The sequence below is a fragment of the Penicillium longicatenatum genome (assembly GCF_028827895.1).
Source record: "Penicillium longicatenatum strain IBT 33135 chromosome Unknown contig_6_segment0_segment0, whole genome shotgun sequence".
NCBI classification, from domain to species: domain Eukaryota; kingdom Fungi; phylum Ascomycota; class Eurotiomycetes; order Eurotiales; family Aspergillaceae; genus Penicillium; species Penicillium longicatenatum.
In genome coordinates this window covers 5,087,056-5,105,105 of record NW_026643123.1, presented here as the reverse complement: position 1 = coordinate 5,105,105, position 18,050 = coordinate 5,087,056, and the positions used below count along the sequence as shown (strand labels likewise).

The window sequence follows — 18,050 nt, the reverse complement described above, 5'->3', positions numbered from 1 at the left end:
TTCCCTCGTTTCAAACAACTCCACAGTGGACCAGACCGTGCACTGCCCTACCGTGTTCTTTTGAGACCCTTTCCCCTAAGTGCCCCCTGGTCTCTTCAAAGACTCAAGAACTTTTCGAGAGAGACGTTCCACAGCTCCTCCACTGCTGCAGTGAGGTGTTTGATCGCTCGACGTCATGGGTGGTTCACGTGGTAAGTCGATCCGGGACGGCAGCAGGCAGAACCTAACGGAACATGTGGATTGACCTCTCCCTTGCATCTATTTTAGTTCGCTCATTTATATCAACATTCGGAGGTCCCAAAAACAATGCTTCCGGAAAGCTGAGTCGCAAATCTTCCAATAATGCCTCCCCTATTGAAACCCCACCTCGATGGGAGACACCATCACCCGATACCCCGTCACCACCCACGGAATTTGCCCCAGTAGGTGGTTCAACTCCAAGGAGTGGTGAAATTGGGTCGCGACCTGCATCCATGATCTTTTCAAACAACCCTCCTCTAATGGCGCAGGTGGATGGTACTCCACCGGAGCTATCGCCGATCTTTTCCTTCCTCAACATTCACACCAATAAAGTCTATCACGAAGGCTACTTCCTGAAACTGAATGACCAAGATAATCGTATGTGAAAGATGGTTGTGGTTTGGGTCAAATATGGACTAATAAGGTTCATGCAGATGGGCGGCCGTGTCTCGATCGGCAGTGGAAAGAATGTTACGCTCAACTTGTTGGGACAGTCCTTTCATTATGGGATGCCACTGCGCTGGACGGAGCTGGCGGGCAAGAGGTCCCAGCGACTTTTATCAACGTCGCAGACGCGTCGATCAAAATGGTACCTGCATTGGAACTTCCAATCTCCGTGGAATTGGCCGAGCGCTAACTCTTCATCATAGATTGAAACGTTACCGATCAGAAATGGAGCGGCAGCACCGCTGAACAATGTTCTTAGTATCTCGTCCGCAGGGAAAAATCGATATCTGCTGCATTTCCGCTCATTCCATTCCATGTGCGAGTGGACTGCAGCAGTCCGTCTTGCCATGTTCGAACACACCTCTTTATATGAAGCATACACCGGCTCTCTCATTGCGGCCAAAGGAAAGCATCTTAATAGTATCCAATCAATCCTAGCCCCGGCAAAATTCCGACAAGAAGACTGGGCGCGGGTACGGTTTGGCGCAGGGACTCCGTGGAGACGATGCTGGTTTGTGATCAACCCTCCAGACGAGAAGCAGGTCGCGAAAGCTCGAAAAGCCTTGAAGAAATCAGCATACGATCGTCTATCCATTCCCGTCACGGGAAATATTCAGTTCTTCGAAACTCGGAAGACCAAAAAGGCAATCCCGATTGCAACATTGACCCATGTATATTCGGCATATGCAATCTACCCACAATCGAAGGCTTTGATCGACCAATCCAGTCTGGTCAAATTAGAAGGCCGGATCACGATACACGAGCAGAATCAATCCACCACGGAGGGTTTTGTGTATGTCATGCCCGAGTTGCATGCGGCGATTTCTGGATTTGAAATGATGTTGCGATTCCTTTTCCCGACATTCGATACCTTCAACCTCTATGGCCGGCCGACTCGTCTCGTAGCAGACACCAATCATATTAAAAGCATCATGTTTGCTTTCCCTCAAGAGCGTCGATTTGGATATTTGGATCTCATGGATATCACCAGCCTTCTTCAGACTCCAGGGAGCCAAGGTTGGAGTGAAGCCGAGTGGAGGCGACAGCTGAAAGAAGCGACCCAGAAGAGAGCTTCAACGGGCCGAAGCAGGACTAATAGCGTCAACAGCGCTCGGCCACGGTACCGCTCAAGTATATCTGGAAACCACTTCACCCCAGCCGAGTCTCCACGTCGACCTTTCCCAGCAGAGAGCAAGTCCGAGTTCAGCAATACAGAAGCAGTAATACGCGAGGTTCCTAGAGCTGAGCCTCCTGCCTATCATAATCGCGGGATGTCAGACATTACAGGAATGCAGACAGGGCCTAGGCCTGGCTATTCATCTCTGGACTCAAACTCACCTGACTCTTCCGCCCAGGATTTGGTGCAACGTGACAGACAAGCTGCTTTGGCAGCTCCTATCATGGAGCAATACAATTCTCAGATGGAGCGACACCCTGCCCTGGTCCATGAAGAGCAACTTCCACCGCGCACGCCACCTTCTCCTGTCGCGAGCCCACCTGCCTTCGCACACGGCCCTCGAGAGATGCCGCCAAACCGTCCTTACGCAACTACGGCGCAGCGATTAGCCAATAATCGCATGTCCAATGCGACATTAGCGCAGTTAACATCCGTTGGTCGGACAGGTGGAACAGCGTTGGCTTCACAGGACTCCTCGTCCCCAGCCAGCGATCAGCAGTCCCAAGACCAGGAATCCCAGGCACCATCTCCCGCCCCTGCTGTGCAATTTGCAGAGCCCACAAGCTCGCCGAACCCGCAGCTCACCCATCAGTCCAGTGACGAAGCATTCCGTTTTGCTGTCGCGATGCGAGCTTCGCTCAGTATGGACGATCGGCCTGCAACGTCCAGCACCACGGGGTCCTCGTCACCGCAACGCAAGTTTCCACTTGACTCGTCCAAGTCTTTGAAACGGAAACCACTTCCTCAAAGACAGATACCCAATGGAGAGCCCCTGTCTCCCGGAGAACCCAGTCTGGATGACCTTCGGCACACTCTGGACGAAGATGCACTCAATCGCATTGCCCCTCACCTTTCATCTCCTGTGACTCCGACTGGAAACCAGGCAATGGAGGAAGAGAGCGTTTACGATGATGCTGCTTCTACAGTTTCGCCCGATTACGCAAGCACTCATGGCTCGATATACAGTAAGAAGTCTCAAAAATCAACCAAACCGCGAATGGGTGTCATGAAGACCGTGGGAGAACCTGCCAAACGCGATTTCGTCATTGGAGATGCTCACTACTCAACCGAGAAGCCCAAAGAAGCCAACCCGGATATTCCTTCTGTTGATTTCGGACCCACAATGACTTACATGCCTACCACTGGACGCCCAAGTACAGGCGACGCCTTACGCAGGGAGTCTCACCAGAGAAAGGATTCAGAAGCTGAAAGATACAGGCTTTCGGTGCCCTCGAACACCATGGACATTGGACATTACCGGTCCCCCGGCCAGGAGGAACACAGACGGAGTATGCTCTGGCAGCCTGGAATGGCTTCCAACCGTCCTACCACCCCTGGCGGAGGTCTCACCCCGGAGCAGTATGTCCAGCAACGCGCAGCGCCTAGTCCCCCGGTGCACATGCACACTCGATCTCCATCTAACAACACCCCACCACCACAGCGTCCAATTTCGGGAGATTGGACACAGTACACCCGCCCTGGCTCCCGCATGACTAGCCAGGAGCTCAACTACCGGCCCTCTTCGCGGGGCACAAGCCCAATGCTCAACTACGACATTTCGAATCATCTGTCGGCCCGAGAACAAGAACACGTTGCACGAGTGACCAATTCTCCGTTTTTCAATATGTCACAAGACAATCGCCGACCACAAGTTCCTGTTAATCCCGGAGGCCTGGTGTCAACCATCGATACCCGCGAACGAGAGAGGCGTGAGATGAGAGAGGGATTTTCCAACCAGATGGTCCAGAGTGCGATCAATCAACGCCAGCATCACATGAGTAACCAGCAAGCCGATGCCCGTTATTATGGCTCAATGTATCCAGCTCAGTCTTTGGCCCAGCATCAACCACAATCTCGTCCAAACGCTATGTACAATATGGCTGGCGCAAATCGCACATGGGATGCTGTTCACCAAATGAACCGACCTGAAGAACCTCGCCGTCAGTCTTGGTACGGTCAGCTTGGTCCGACACAACATATCCCGACAAACTACCAACATAGCCAAACCTATGCTCAACACGGAGTATACCCCGGCAACCCCAACGTCATGCATCACTAGCATACCTCCTTCGCTATATTTTCCTTCCTACTCCTATCTTCCTTCCCTTGGTCTCTTTTTTCCGGTAATCACTTTTCGTCGCATATGCATGGTTCCTTTTAGATCTAGACCCCCACAGTGGGCTTAAAAGTCCCTCTCCCCATTCAATTCGGCATTTTATTCGCTCATCTTGCATTGCGCATCAACTGGAGTTACAGATCGGCCTGGCGCAATGGATAGCTTTACAATCATTCCAGGGTTGCTATTGAATCATTCATTTTGTCTGTATGTAGATCAATTGTGTCTTGTCAAAATGTACAGAATGTGTTGATCATTTTTTCAGTACTGGGAAGAGCAGTACCCTCCACTACCACGATCTAACAAACCAATCCTCTTCAAGGAGTTTTCAGCCAGTAGCTCAGCCTGTCGAATCCCCATGGAAGTGCTCATGCGACGCAGTTCAGAGATAGCAAAAAGACGCAGTGCAGGCGTATTCAATACCTCAATCGAGATAACGTAAAGTGGTTGGACGAGCGAGAAGCTACCTACGGATTCATCAACCAACAAACACCCAGTATTAGTAAAGTAGAGCCACAGTGACAAGACATACGAGGAGAATCCATTAAATACTCAATTGACGAGCAAATATCTTCCGAAAACTGACGAATTACCGAATTCGCAGTAACGGATACAACCCCAGGACCAGATAAAAGCTCATTCCTCTGGATAATCTGATTAATAGATATCCTCTGAATGCGCCAGCTATTCCACGCCTCCGCTATCCTGTGGTTAGCATAGATATGAGATTTGCCGTCAAGACAGGTTTTGATATTTCGATTCCCCTTGTTTTGTATTATCGTATATCGCCATCCTGGCGGGACGCCTTGTCTCCACACTTCAAGGTCATGATCAATTTCGAGTGCCACGCTGCGAACCCGTGGCTGCGTGATATAGCCACTTTTAATTGCTGCGTGCAGATTTACCAACCGGAAAGCGATTTCGGTCAGAGAGCCTGGGTGGGAGGATCTACTTGACCATAAAGCACTCATGTGGAAGTTGTATGTCGCTTGAACGAGAGCTGGTGGAACGGCGAGACCATGATGTAGACACATTGGGAGCTGTATCGGATTAGCTCGGTTTAGTATGTCGTCTCTGACCACGGGGGTGGTTGAGACATACCATCCTCGTACACACTTGTCCAAGCAAGTGACCCCCACGCTCATGGGTAAATTGTTTCTGGCCCCGTGATTCGAGGAGAGCAATGGCTCCTTCGATGTGCGTGAGGGACATGGATTTCAATGGTAGTGGGCACTGGTCTTCCCACGTCTGAAAAGTGACGATCTATACAATAGTAAGTAACGTAGAATTGGCGGATAAATCTGACACCCATACCTCATAAAGAGCAAGCAATATCACAGCCGTGAGGGTAGTATCCGACGTAGCATGAATCGGGTCATCGAATAGCCTCTGCAAAACAGATATAGCCTGAGAATATAATTTCTGAGATTCCACTGCCTTCCCGTGAGACGGCGAAATATTAAAGAGACCTGCGATTCCAACCGCCTGGATAATAGCTTGCAGTGCATTATTGGAGTCCTCGGAGGAGTAAATCTCACTAAGCCAATCATAGAAGTTCCTTGAAACAACTGTTTCTCTAGGAAGGTACTTTGTGAAAAAGAAACTAGCGCCGAGGTGCTTTATAGAGAGTGAAGGCGGGGCCGAGATGGATGGAATGCAATTAGCAGGTAATTCCAATGCCCTTGTATGAGCAGCAGGAACATTAAGAAGGCAATATTTCCGGCGAACTTTGCGGATGATTCTCTCCGATTCATCGCGGAATAAGACCTCGTTTAAGTTGCGGTAGCCTGGACATTTCACGGCCGAATTCTCGCATTTCACACAGTCTGGTTTCCGCTGATCACACTAGACACCAGGTTAATCTTGTGCTTGGGATTAGGTGAAAGGTTCTCATGCCTTGACTTTTCGCTGGCGACAGCGCTGACAGCCCAGGCTAACCTTGCCGTAATAGACCATGACGACGTAACGGACCGGAGTTCCCGTGGCTACATCCGGCTCTTGTAGAGGAGGAGAGGAGGAGCCAAAGGACCAGTTTATGAGTCTACTGAGTGAATCAAGGAGAGCGTCCACGGATTCTTGTGAATGCCGTACTTGCTCGGGATTCGGGATTCGCAGTCGTGGCCCCAAATAGGTTTGGCGCGGGTGGATCCCATGAAGCTTAATTGGTCGGTTGATACGAGGTTTATTTTCGTCTATACTTCGTATCAGGCTATAAAGGTGGTGTTTTCCTCTGGAATTGATTCTGTATCCAACTCATCAGACTACCTTTCCTTACTCATCAGACTCTGCCCATCATGTCCACCAAGGCCCCCTTCACCCAGGAGAAGACGTTTAGCTCCTACAACCAAGCCCAAGGGGAGGCCTACGCCAATCTCCGCCCGAAATACCATCCCAGTATATACCAAATGATCATAGACCACCACACTTCCACTGGTGGCCACTTCGATGTCCTCCTCGATGTTGGTTGTGGACCTGGAATGGCCACTCACGCACTAGCCCCGAGGTTCTCTCATGTCCTCGGCCTCGATCCTTCCGAAGGCATGATAGCAGCCGCCCGAGCACACAACGAGAGGACCCCCACAACGAACGTGCGCTTCGAAGTTTCGACCGCCGAAGATCTAGGCTCAAACCTGTCTCCGCCAGTCCAAGACACCAGCGTGGACCTCATCATCTCCGCAAACGCAGCCCACTGGTTCAACATCCCAGCCTTCTGGTCTGCTGCTGCCCGAGTCCTCAAGCCGAGCGGTACAGTCGCACTATGGGCACCCTGTGGCCCAGCCATACACCCCTCCACCCCGAATGCATCGGCCATCCAAGCGGCAATTCAAAAGATCCAAGAAGAGTATCTCGCTCCATTCTATGAGCCGGGCAATCTCTTGACTCAAAATCGGTATGCCGAGTTTCCTCTCCCGTGGGACATGGACGAGCCAGTTACTGCGTTTGACAAGGAATCCTTCTTTCGTCGAGAATGGGGTGTTGATGAGGAGTTTTTTGATAGAGAGCCTGTTCTGAGCTTGGATCAGGTGGAAAAGATTATGGGTGTGGGGAGTCCGGTTACGCGCTGGCGGGAGGCCAATCCTGGTGCCGTAGGTACGGAAGAGGATGTCGTTAGGGTGTGTCGCAGGACAGTGGAGAAACTCCTGCATGAGGCGGGTGTGGAAGAAGGGAGGGAAGTCATTAGAGGGGGCTCTATGGGGGTGTTGTTGATTGTGAAGCACAAGGGTTGTGAGTAGTTCTCTCCGAGGTAGGTTTTACCTGATGTGTATCTAGGACTCTACCTATGAACGATTAGAAGTATTCTTTCCTGTCATTATCTCACTACTTGGTATCTTCCACAGACTTTTCATCAGAGCAAAAGAAAAACACAAAGAAAAAAGAACGTATGATCCAGTGGTTTGTGATAGGAAAGCGGGATATTCCAGTATGAACCCCCTCCTCTTTTCGGACGCCTATCCTTTTCTTCCTCTTATTCCTTCTGCCCTCGATCTCCAGTATGGAAAAGAACGACGGCTACAATGGATCGTCCCAACCCTAAATCAATGTGAAAAGCGGAAATGGGCAATGGAGCGAATCACGTAGCATCTTAGATGATCATTGCTTATTCCACTACTGTTGCATAGTAAAAGCTTTCAAGAATATTTGTTCTTTCAAATTTGAGATGAATTGTCGCATTGCTCTAGGCAAGTAATGGGATGGTAGAATAGCCCGTGTTGGTAGCGTTCCAAAGGTTGGACATCGGAAGAACCACTTTGCTAATGACGAGCTGTTGAATTCAACTGAAACCTGGCGCGGCTCCTGTCTGGGTGGCATATGCGATGGGCAATTTCGTGTTAGACACTTTGAGCGAATCAAATACCAAGATGTGATGAATCTTATACCTGACACATATTTCCCAAAAGAAGGTTCTCCAACAGGTAGTCTCGATGGGGCAATGCATTTGGAGTACAAAGGGAACCTTGGAACTCGAGGCTCTTGAGGTCTGCGAGATCATGCTCTCGGGTATGCTTGTATCGAAATGCTGCCCAGACGTATACTTGCATATGAATTTATAGAGGTTCTCAAATGCTGCTTTGATCAAACTGCTTCCCAGGGTTCATTTTCATGGTTGACACCATCATAATTATTTGGGAACGGTCAATTGGCTATGCGAGCGCTCTAAAAAGCATTGAAAGTACTCCAGGTAGATGGTGAAAATGATTGAAACTCTCATAAGACTAATGATCTGCTTTCTAAATTGTATGTTAACATTTGACGGTGCAGTCACTACAAAGCTCTATACAGTTAGAATTGCGGTGGGTAAAACGCCAAGCTGGCCACCCCCCGAGAGATGCGGCCCGCGCCAACTTCCTGCGAACCTCCCTCGAATGCGCCTTGCACATTGCCCCCCTTTGGCTGCGGGATGACATTGATGAACTAATGGGATGACTGCAATTACTATTCCGACCGGCCAAATGCCGCCAGATGAGGAGCCCCTCGACGCCTTGGATGCAGGTATGGGGAACCAACCATGCTCCCCAAAACACTCACTGACTCCAGATCTCCCCAGTGGATTACGACCCGATTGACCACCTGAATGCCATCTTTTCACATCCCTCCACCCTCGCTTCAGTCTCGCAGATCTCCGACGGCCTCCACTCCTACGAAGATGAATTGGACAACGATATCGGCACGCTGGTGGAGGAGCAGGTCACCTCCAATGCGGAGAGCGTGGAACGTATCCAGACCGCGAAGTCCGACTTGTCGGAGCTGTTCAAGAAGATCGACGACGTGCGCGAGCGCGCGATGAAGACGGAACAGGCCATCACCGATATGACCGCCGACATCAAGCAATTGGACAACGCGAAGAAGAACTTGACCTTGTCAATGACGGCGCTCAAGCGACTGCAGATGCTGACTACTGCCTACGATCAGCTCATGGCCCTCAGCCGGACACGACAATACCGCGATTGTGCGCAGCTGCTTCAGGCGGTGATCCAGCTCATGGCCCATTTCAAGTCTTACCGATCGATTGACCAGATTGCGATACTGAGTAGGAATGTGGCGGATATTCAGCGGGATCTTTTGGAACAGGTCTGTGAGGACTTTGAAATCACCTTTACGAAGGGCGAGGTCGCTCAGAAGCGGGGCATGCTCTCGGAGGCTTGTCTGGTTATTGATGCGTTGGGCGAGCATGCGCGGTCTCGGTTGGTCACCTGGTACTGCAATACTCAGCTTCGAGAGTACCGTCAGATCTTCCGAAACAATGAAGAGGCTGGATCTTTGGACAACATTTCTCGACGATACGCTTGGTTTCGACGCATTTTGAAGACCTACGACGAAGAGAACGCTACTATCTTCCCCGCTGCGTGGCGTGTCAATGAAATCCTGGCCAACGTCTTCTGTGAAGGCACTCGCGATGACTACAAAGGCATTTTGTCTCGTTCGGTTCGCAGCGGTCAAAATATCGATGTCAACATGTTGCTCTCTTGTTTGCAGGAAACACTGGAATTCGAACATTCTCTCGAGCGCCGCTTTGCTCCTCCGTCACGCCCATCCACCGATACCTTTGCTTCAACAGAGAACCCTATCTTCGGCCAGTCCATCTCCGAAGCCTTTGAGCCATATTTGAGTGTCTGGGTGGAAGCACAGGACAAGCAGCTGGCTGCCCTCCTGCCCAAATACCGCCAACAACCGCTCAGACCGCCGGACGATGAATTCAATTCACACATTGTAATCTCCTCATCGACCGAGCTCTTTACTTTCTACCGGCATGCTCTGCAGCAATGCTCTAAGCTCTCCACAGGGCCAAGTCTTGCGGAGCTGGCCAAGGTATTTGCGAAATACCTAGATCAATATGCACAGCAGGTTCTCCTTGCCTATATTAGTGAACGCCCTACTGGTCACACTCCGTCTAAAGTACCCTCGATTGAAGATCTGGTGTCTGTCCTCAATACCGCTGATTACTGCTACACCACTTGTAATCAACTGGAAGAGAAGATCAAAGGTCGGCTGGATGAGAACCTCAAGCAGTCGGTGGATCTACAAAGTCAAGCAGATTCTTTCATGGGCATTGCTTCTGCGGCTGTGCGAGGACTGGTCCGCCAGGTGGAGGTCGAATTGGAGCCATCCTGGCGCGAAATGCGCAACACACCCTGGAGTAAGATCGAGGCCGTCAGTGACCAGAGTCCCTATGTGGGCGAATTACTCTCTCGAACCAAAGACAAGGCAGCCGAAATTTTACAATTGCTGCACAAGCAGCAATATGCACGAGCTTTCTCCGATCACCTGGTTGAATTGATGTCAAGCTTGTTCATTACCAACGTCTTCCAATGCAGACCGGTTGCAGAAACTGGCGCTGAACAGGTGAATTTGCCCAGCATTCCCATTTTCATTTCCTCGATTCTAACGTTCATCAGATGCTTCTCGACTCCTTCACCCTTAAGAGTGGCCTTACATCCCTCCTCCCCGCCCCAGCCCCAGCAGGCTTTGTCAAGCGAGTGAACGCCAGCTTCTACAAAATCGAAACGCTCCTCAAAACCCTTCAAGTCCGACCATCCCCACCCGAGGCCCTCGTACAAGCATACCTCATTCACATCGCGGATCGCAACAACAACAATTTCCGCAAAATTCTCGATATAAAGGGTATCCGCAGCCGCCAAGAACAAAACCATCTCGTGGAGCTATTCCAGCTCCATCGTGCGTCAGACCGCTACGCGGCTAATCTCCAACAAAGCAACCCTATGCTTAATGCCCTCCAAACCCCGGCTGCCACCACATCAACTGGCTCCGTATCCCAGGGTCTGGGGTTGGGTAGCAGCACCCCATCAATGCCATCCCGCTTCGACGCCTCGATGCTCGGCTCGGCCATCATCTCCGCCGCTAAAGATGGCGTTGATCGCTTCGGGAATCCCAGCTTGGCTTCCGGCGTTGCTGGTATTACTGGGTCAACATCCACAGGGGCGGTGGGTACATCTGGTACCTCGTCGCCTGCACCAGGTAGCTCAGGACAACAAGCCAGCCATTTACAGAATCCGTCTGAAACTAGTGCTGCGAACAATCTCAATGAGAATCTCAAGAATATTGGGAAGTTCTTCCGTCGTGACCTTGGTGGCTTTGGGGGTCGGTTTGGGCGTGGTGCCGATGAGTGATGTGTGGGATGTCGATGTTGAATATACCTGAGCGTCTGTCCATAATCATACTTGTTTTGAGCTGGATACCATGAATAGATTCTTGAGTAAGTGTATGGAAGAGGTTTATCGGCTGGTACTTTGGTAGGAGACTGAAAGTATTCCAAACTGTATCGTAGCCAGCAAGCATGGATATCCATCCGCATTACCAACACCTGCTGGTACAAGGGAATTGGTCTGAGAGATTGATATTGCCATACTGGGTGGATATGTAACCGGCATGAAGCGGTACCAGAAAAGATAAAAGGCAATGCCAGCATGCGTAGGCATACAGGTCGACTCATCTCTCAATCTGTCACCTGAGTACAGCCTTGATTGCGTACTGACAAATAGTCACTGTAGACCCAATATACCCGGACGAGACCACTTGGCCTGTCAAGGCGTGGGAGCAGGGCAACTGACAGCGAGGACTTTTACAGGACGGAATTCAAAGCAAGAGACGAAGGGAGACTTGATTGAATGGTGCTTCACTAGTGTACTACGCAAGGCTTACCCGACACCAGGTCAAGAGAATTAACTGTATTTCGGCTTTCATGTTAGCACGCCAAACCCTTGGCCAAGCGCTCGGGTTAGACGACGATGTCCATGCGACCAAATGGAAAGCGCCCTTAACTTTGTTGTCACGCATGTGACATGGTTCAAGGCATTCGTTCCATGGCAAAGACACAGGGACATTTTGACTATCCGTCGACAGGCCCAAGCTAAGGAAAACGTGCGCAGGGCCCTCATCTACGCATTAATCTACGAGGACTATGTCAAGTCTGGGAGGATCTGTAAACTTTTTTTTAGGTTAGCAATTGCTTCGAAAACATAATCAAAGAGTGAAGTAGAAGACAAAAGCAGATTGGGTAATGGCGTCAGCAAAAAATTAGAGTGTTGTTGTTGCGTTTTTAATCGTCAGCGCGGTCGCGGAGACCGTTTGCTCGGGGTTAAAAATGTTTAATCATCCGCCAGGATTGATTGGAAAGTAGAAAAGAAAACGAAAACAGGGGAAACGAATCATGGAGAAAAGGTTCAAACTCACTCTTTGATGTCAGAACAAGTAATGGATCGTAGTTCTACGTCCATTACGATCTGAAAAAAAGGCAAGACAAGTGTCTCGTAGCCATCATAGTCATTTTCATTCCCCATCCGTTTCAGGACTGGGTCAAGTAGAACAATCTAATACATGGCGATCGTAGCCTTTCGAGGAAAAGGCGCTTAGTCGAAGAGACCAAGACCCATGTCGTCATCGGACTCCTCCTCCTCCTCAGCGGCGGCCTCCTTGGCGGGAGCATCACCACCGGAGGTGGCAGCAGCGGCAACGGGAGCAGCGGAGGCGTAAGCATCGGGGTTAGCGATGCGGTCCTTGAGCTCCTCAATACCCTCCCAGCTGTAGTCGGTGGAGATAGCGACAGACAGAACCTTCTTGTAGGCGTTGATGAGGGAGTGCATGGTAGCAGGGACGGTGGGGAAGTTGGCAGCCAGAGAGATGGCGGTGACGGTCTGAATGGCCTGGGAGAAGGACTTCAGGAGAGTCTCGTCATCAATGTCGAGGACATCGGCGCTGAAGACCTGGCCGGCATCGTACACCTGGGTAATGGTCATACCGTAGGTGAAGGGAGAGATGTTCAGCAAGTTCAGCAGGGAGGCCTCGGAGGCACCGACCTTGTTGCCACCCTCAATGAGCTTGAGGTCGGAAACAATCTCGATGGTACCACGAGCAATCTTGGTGGGGACACCAAGAGCCTGGAAGAACGAGGTCTTACCGGGCTCCATACCAGTGTTACCGGCAGGGACCCAGACGTCGTTGGGGGCGACAGCACCGGCACGAGCGGGAGCAGCGACACGGTTAGCAAGGATCTTCTCCTTGATAGCCTTCATGTCACCGTTGGTGAAGATGAAACCAACGTTGCCTGAAAATATCCCATATCAGTAATTGAACCTTGCAAATCATTTCTTCCAGTGATTTAAACTTACCGCGGACGAAGGGCAGCAGACGCTCGTACTCGGGGTTCTCAGCGACGAAACCCTTAAGGGCACGGCGAACCATGGTGTTCTTTCCCATCAGGACGACACCCTCACCACGCAGCGAGATACGGATCTCGTGCATCTGCTGGGAAGCGACATTGTCGATACCAACAATGAAGGCGGTCTTGTAGGTGTCAAGCTATAACGATTGAAAAATTAGCATCGTGATTCGGGAAAGTAGCCGCATAAGCGAGAAAAGAGATACATACAAGGGCCTTGAGCTTATCGAAGTAAGCGGCCTTGGAATCGGATCTGCCCCCCATTTCTTCTTTTACGTCTCTGAAGAGAGGTTATTTAAGGGCAAATGGTTGTTGTTGAGGTTGGTTAAGAGAGAAGAAAACTTCCGATTTCCAATTTCTTTTTTCGGTGCGTTCGCTAGTGGGTCACGTGGTATATAAAGTGGGTCACCGCCTTGGAGCGAACGTGATACACGAGAATAGGCATTGGGGACGCAAAACACAATTTATAGATGATTTGTTGCTTTTGAAAGCTGCTTTGTGGTAGATATCTTAAGCTCCTCTGTATTTTGAGTAGCGTAGCTTTGATGCGACAGAGTGGTGGTGATTTTGCTATTTTCACCTAGTTGACCCGCGCATATCTACTATCCGTCCGCCCTGTCAAAATTTTGCCTTGGGATCATACAAGAAATATAGCTCCCTGCACTGCGCCATGGCTAGCTTACAACACCCATTTCAGTGCTTGCAATATGCCAAGCGCAACTCACAGGGCCTGTCAAATTTGCTGATTGCTGCTGCGGGGCGTCATCTCTACACTTACGATGCCACCAGTGGTCAGCGCCTGGACGTCTGGCCTCAAGATGTAGGATCGGCTGTGGAGCCTGCTTCTGATGCAGCGCCCACTACAGAGGGCGACGCACCCCCTGAAAAAAGAAGAAAGCTATCTCCTGCTTCTGAGGGCCAGCAGGGGCAGAAGCCCTCTGACAAGAAGCCTCTAACGGGTACCACCATACCCCTCTTGGTGACTTCTCCCGATGGCAAATACGTAATTGCTACGACTGGGGACGGCAAGACAATCCAGGTCTTCGAACTGAGTGATGATGGGAAATTCAAGGAATTAAGCTCCCGGTGAGTGCCTTTTGAGTTGCTCTCCGGCCTGCAAATACTAATATATACAAAGAATGATGCCAAAGCGACCGAGTGCTCTGGCCTTGACTCCTGATGGTCAAACAATCCTTTGTGGCGACAAATTTGGTGATGTCTACTCACTGCCACTGATCCCCGGCGAGTATGTGAGGAGGATCGTGGAGCAACCCGCCATCCCGTCTGCCACCTCACTCACTGTCCACACCAAAGGTAATTTGCGAACCCTGGAGATGCAGAGACTTCAGGCAGAGAAGAAAGCCCAGACTGCGAAGCAAGAAACCGCCGCGCTCAACTTCGAGCACCACAACATCATTGGCCACGTTTCAGTGCTCTCGGACCTGATCTCTGTATCTGTGTCTGGGCGGAACTATATCCTGACTGGAGACCGTGATGAGCATATTCGTGTGTCTCGTGGTATTCCACAGGCGCATGTGATTGAGCAATTCTGTCTGGGCCATACTTCCCTCGTTAGCAAGCTCTGTGTCCCCTCCTGGGCACCTCACCTTCTCGTGTCCGGTGACACTGATGGTAACTTATTTTTGTGGGACTGGAGGAATGCAGAGATTCACCATAACATCTCGATTGAGGAAACTTTGCAATCGGAAGCTATGGTGCGCGGTATTTGGGATGTTTCCCTTGAGCAGTCAGGTGCTTCAGGCCCAGTAAACGTAATTCTGGTCAGCTTGGAAGGGTATGTGTTACAGCGTGCATAATATCAAACTTGATCTAACATATGAAACAGATCTTCGCAGGTTCTCTGCTACACAATCGAGGACAATGCTCTCCGGGCCCAGGATACCATTCAGGTTTCTGGAAACGTCCTCGGTTTAGTTGGAATCGATTCACGGGGAACGGTTATCGTATCCGTGGATACTGTCCGCGAACCTGGTTCAACTGACATCTGGAAGCCTAGTTCTGGGGCCCTTCTCGAGTCATTCCAGGTTAGCCTCGGTCCTGACGGCCTGAACTGTGCTCTGACTGAAGATACAATGGTGGTCAGCATCAACTCGGTCGGTACCAGTGATCTTCCCACTGGATTGAACGAGAAACAACAGAAAGAGTTTAATGATTCCCTGTACAATCTGGGAAACATGAAGAAGAAACACTATGAAGAGTAAAAGAGTGGGTGAATTGTATAGATGAACGCCCAACTTTTTGAACATTGAATAAAAGTCAAACAAATTGCTTCAAATAATGGAAAGCCGAAACTGAATATCTAATTTAATTCACAAAATGTGTTTGACTTTCATTCAATATTTCATGATAGCCTGGATTGTTGAAATTTGTGCCAAGTCTTGATCTCCGAGCAGCGCCGCGTGATACTGTAGCTCGGGAGTCCCTCAAGGTTCTCGGCGGCCCCGCGGTTCCCGAAGAATCCCACTTCCCTCCTCCAGCCTGCAATCAACCATCACCATGCAGGAACAATTTGAGCCTCTGAAGAATGATCTGTTGCTGAGGGCTGCTCGCGGTATTTCAGACTTCCGTCCATAATTTTCGACAGAGTACTAATAATCGCAGGCGAGAAGGTTGAGCGTCCTCCGATCTGGGTGATGCGACAGGGTGAGTTGAACACCGCCTTCGCCCTTGCAATACTCCTTTAGCAACTGTCCTCTGACTGTAACTTTCGTTAATAGCCGGTCGCTATCTCCCTGAGTACCACGAAGCCAAGGGTGGCCGTGATTTCTTCGAATGCTGCCGCTCGCCTGAAATTGCATCCACGTTGACCCTCCAGCCCATTGACCGCTATGATGGCCTCGTCGATGCGGCCATCATCTTCTCCGACATCCTGGTCATTCCCCAGGCCATGGGTATGACAGTGGAAATGATTGATAAGAAGGGCCCGCACTTCCCCGAGCCCCTTCAATCGCCGGACGATGGACAGTACGAAAAGGTGATGGCGAAGAAGGTCGACGTCAAGGCGGAGCTGGACTACGTCTACAAGGCAATTTCGCTCACACGCTTCAAGCTCAAGGGCCGTGTTCCGCTCATCGGTTTCTGCGGTGCGCCGTGGACCCTGCTGTGCTACATGGTCGAGGGCGGTGGCAGCAAGCTCTTCGTCCAGTCCAAGAAGTGGGTCTACAAGTACCCGAAGGAGTCCCAGGCATTGCTACAGAAGATCGCCGAGATCTGTGTGGAGTACCTGGCGCTCCAGGTTGCGGCTGGTGCGCAGATGATCCAAGTCTTTGACTCATGGGCTGGTGAACTTTCGCCTGCTACTTTCGCCTCGCACTCACTTCCTTATCTGCGTCACATCTCCGCTAACCTGCCCAAGCGCCTGCAGGAGATGGGCCTGGAGCCCGTCCCTATGACTGTCTTTGCCAAGGGCGCCTGGTACGCGCTGGATGACCTTTGCAACTCTGGCTACAATGTTGTGGGTCTGGATTGGCTGCACGACCCTGCTGAGGCTATGCGCATTGCCAACGGCCGGGTCACTATTCAGGGTAATGCTGACCCCGGTATGCTCTACGGCGGACCCTCTGCTATCACTCCTACTGTGGAGAAGATGGTCGAAGGATTCAAGAAGGGCAAGCAGGGTTGGATCTGCAACCTCGGACACGGTATGTGAAGAATCCATTGTATCCCAAGCCATAATACTAATCACGATTCGAATAGGTGTCACTCCCTTCGTTGACCCCGAGAATCTCAAGTTCTTCTTTGAGGAGATTCACCGTCTTTGCAAATAAAAAAAATCGCATAATCCCCAGTGGCTTTTTATCCATTTCCACGGGCATCTAAAATTTCATGATATATCAGAATATCCCCTGTTCAATTGCAATATGGGAATGATCTTGTTGGATTAATGAGAGATTCCAGATCCTTTTTGGGCTACTTATATGCAACTTCTAAAATCTTAGACGGCAATATCCTCGTTCCTGCACAGCAGACAGTCAGCATGACTCATGAAAACAATATTCACAGACACTTACCAGAGCTCCGGCTTCTCCTTCATAAATGTGGACATCAAAGTCTTGCACTCATGGTTATCCAACACAATGACCTCCTTGCCACGACTGCGCAGGAGCTCCTCGCCACCCATGAAGTTAATGTTCTCGCCAATGACAACGCGGTTGATCTTGTAGAGCAGACATGCCCCGGTGCACATGTCGCAGGGAGACAAGGTGGTGTACATAGTGGCACCCTCGTAGGCGGATGCGGGGAGACGGCCGGAATTCTCAAGCGCGGACATCTCGGCCTAGAGGAGTTCATCAGTCAGCATTGGGAAAAAGGGGTTCTTTCATATCGCAGGGTACTCACATGCAGGACGGGGCTTCCTTTCTGCACCCGCATATTATGACCGCGGCCCAGGATCTTGCCATCCTTGGAGACTAGGGCAGCACCAATCGGGACACCGCCCTCTGCTGCTCCAATAGTCGCCTCCTCCACAGCAGCAATGAATCCAGGATCCTGTTCCATTTTGAAGATGTTGCCCCGAGCACAGCACAGAATTCAACAGTATGTATGTAAATGGAGAGGGAGAACTGAGAATTAGCAGAACAATGGCTTATCTCTCTATCTCATTTTCCTTTGCGGCGAGTCCCGCATGCCGGCTAAGGTGGACCGGCAGAACTTTCCCCTCCTGCTTATCGATAAGGGATTGTGGCTTATAAAGTGTGGCGGGGATGACATGAAAATGAAAATTCAACACCGATGTTTCTTCTGAACCAGTAAACTTTCTCTGAATCAAAGTTTACTGTACATTACTGATTTTGCCATCGAAACCTTTTCTTTAACCTTGGAACCCGCTACAGAATCTTCAACGATAATTCGCCTTCGCTCTTTTCCTTTGTTAA

The 18,050-nt window shown here is 50.4% G+C and overlaps 7 protein-coding genes across 7 annotated transcripts; 5 read left to right on the top strand and 2 right to left on the bottom strand.

The window, feature by feature from the left end:
- Nucleotides 1-175: 175 nt before the first annotated feature.
- N7484_010100 (uncharacterized protein) lies at nucleotides 176-3,923 on the top strand (the record flags this gene model as incomplete). Its single annotated transcript, XM_057120487.1, has 4 exons — nucleotides 176-191; nucleotides 268-618; nucleotides 675-829; nucleotides 891-3,923. The coding sequence occupies 4 exons, from the start codon at nucleotides 176-178 to the stop codon at nucleotides 3,921-3,923; spliced, it is 3,555 nt and encodes a 1,184-aa protein (XP_056970042.1).
- Nucleotides 3,924-6,274: 2,351 nt separating this feature from the next.
- Nucleotides 6,275-7,213, top strand: N7484_010099 (class I SAM-dependent methyltransferase; the record flags this gene model as incomplete). Its single annotated transcript, XM_057120486.1, has 1 exon — nucleotides 6,275-7,213. The coding sequence occupies one exon, from the start codon at nucleotides 6,275-6,277 to the stop codon at nucleotides 7,211-7,213; it is 939 nt and encodes a 312-aa protein (XP_056970041.1).
- Nucleotides 7,214-8,431: 1,218 nt separating this feature from the next.
- N7484_010098 (putative GARP complex subunit Vps53) lies at nucleotides 8,432-11,107 on the top strand (the record flags this gene model as incomplete). The annotated part of the gene is made up of 3 exons (XM_057120485.1): nucleotides 8,432-8,471; nucleotides 8,527-10,322; nucleotides 10,376-11,107. The coding sequence occupies 3 exons, from the start codon at nucleotides 8,432-8,434 to the stop codon at nucleotides 11,105-11,107; spliced, it is 2,568 nt and encodes an 855-aa protein (XP_056970040.1).
- Nucleotides 11,108-12,346: 1,239 nt separating this feature from the next.
- On the bottom strand, nucleotides 12,347-13,473 carry N7484_010097 (60S ribosomal protein uL10; the record flags this gene model as incomplete). Its single annotated transcript, XM_057120484.1, has 3 exons — nucleotides 13,366-13,473; nucleotides 13,106-13,295; nucleotides 12,347-13,041 (listed from the first exon to the last, which is right to left on the bottom strand). Exons 1-3 carry the CDS (start codon nucleotides 13,417-13,419, stop codon nucleotides 12,347-12,349), a joined length of 939 nt encoding a protein of 312 aa, XP_056970039.1. The 5' UTR covers nucleotides 13,420-13,473.
- Nucleotides 13,474-13,825: 352 nt separating this feature from the next.
- trm82 (putative tRNA methyltransferase) lies at nucleotides 13,826-15,377 on the top strand (the record flags this gene model as incomplete). Its single annotated transcript, XM_057120483.1, has 3 exons — nucleotides 13,826-14,241; nucleotides 14,294-14,950; nucleotides 15,002-15,377. 3 exons carry the CDS (start codon nucleotides 13,826-13,828, stop codon nucleotides 15,375-15,377), a joined length of 1,449 nt encoding a protein of 482 aa, XP_056970038.1.
- Nucleotides 15,378-15,672: 295 nt separating this feature from the next.
- On the top strand, nucleotides 15,673-16,943 carry N7484_010095 (uroporphyrinogen decarboxylase HEM12; the record flags this gene model as incomplete). The annotated part of the gene is made up of 4 exons (XM_057120482.1): nucleotides 15,673-15,727; nucleotides 15,778-15,819; nucleotides 15,894-16,817; nucleotides 16,873-16,943. The coding sequence occupies 4 exons, from the start codon at nucleotides 15,673-15,675 to the stop codon at nucleotides 16,941-16,943; spliced, it is 1,092 nt and encodes a 363-aa protein (XP_056970037.1).
- Nucleotides 16,944-17,110: 167 nt separating this feature from the next.
- Nucleotides 17,111-17,673, bottom strand: N7484_010094 (cytosine deaminase; the record flags this gene model as incomplete). The annotated part of the gene is made up of 3 exons (XM_057120481.1): nucleotides 17,111-17,132; nucleotides 17,187-17,452; nucleotides 17,515-17,673. 3 exons carry the CDS (start codon nucleotides 17,671-17,673, stop codon nucleotides 17,111-17,113), a joined length of 447 nt encoding a protein of 148 aa, XP_056970036.1.
- Nucleotides 17,674-18,050: the final 377 nt, after the last annotated feature.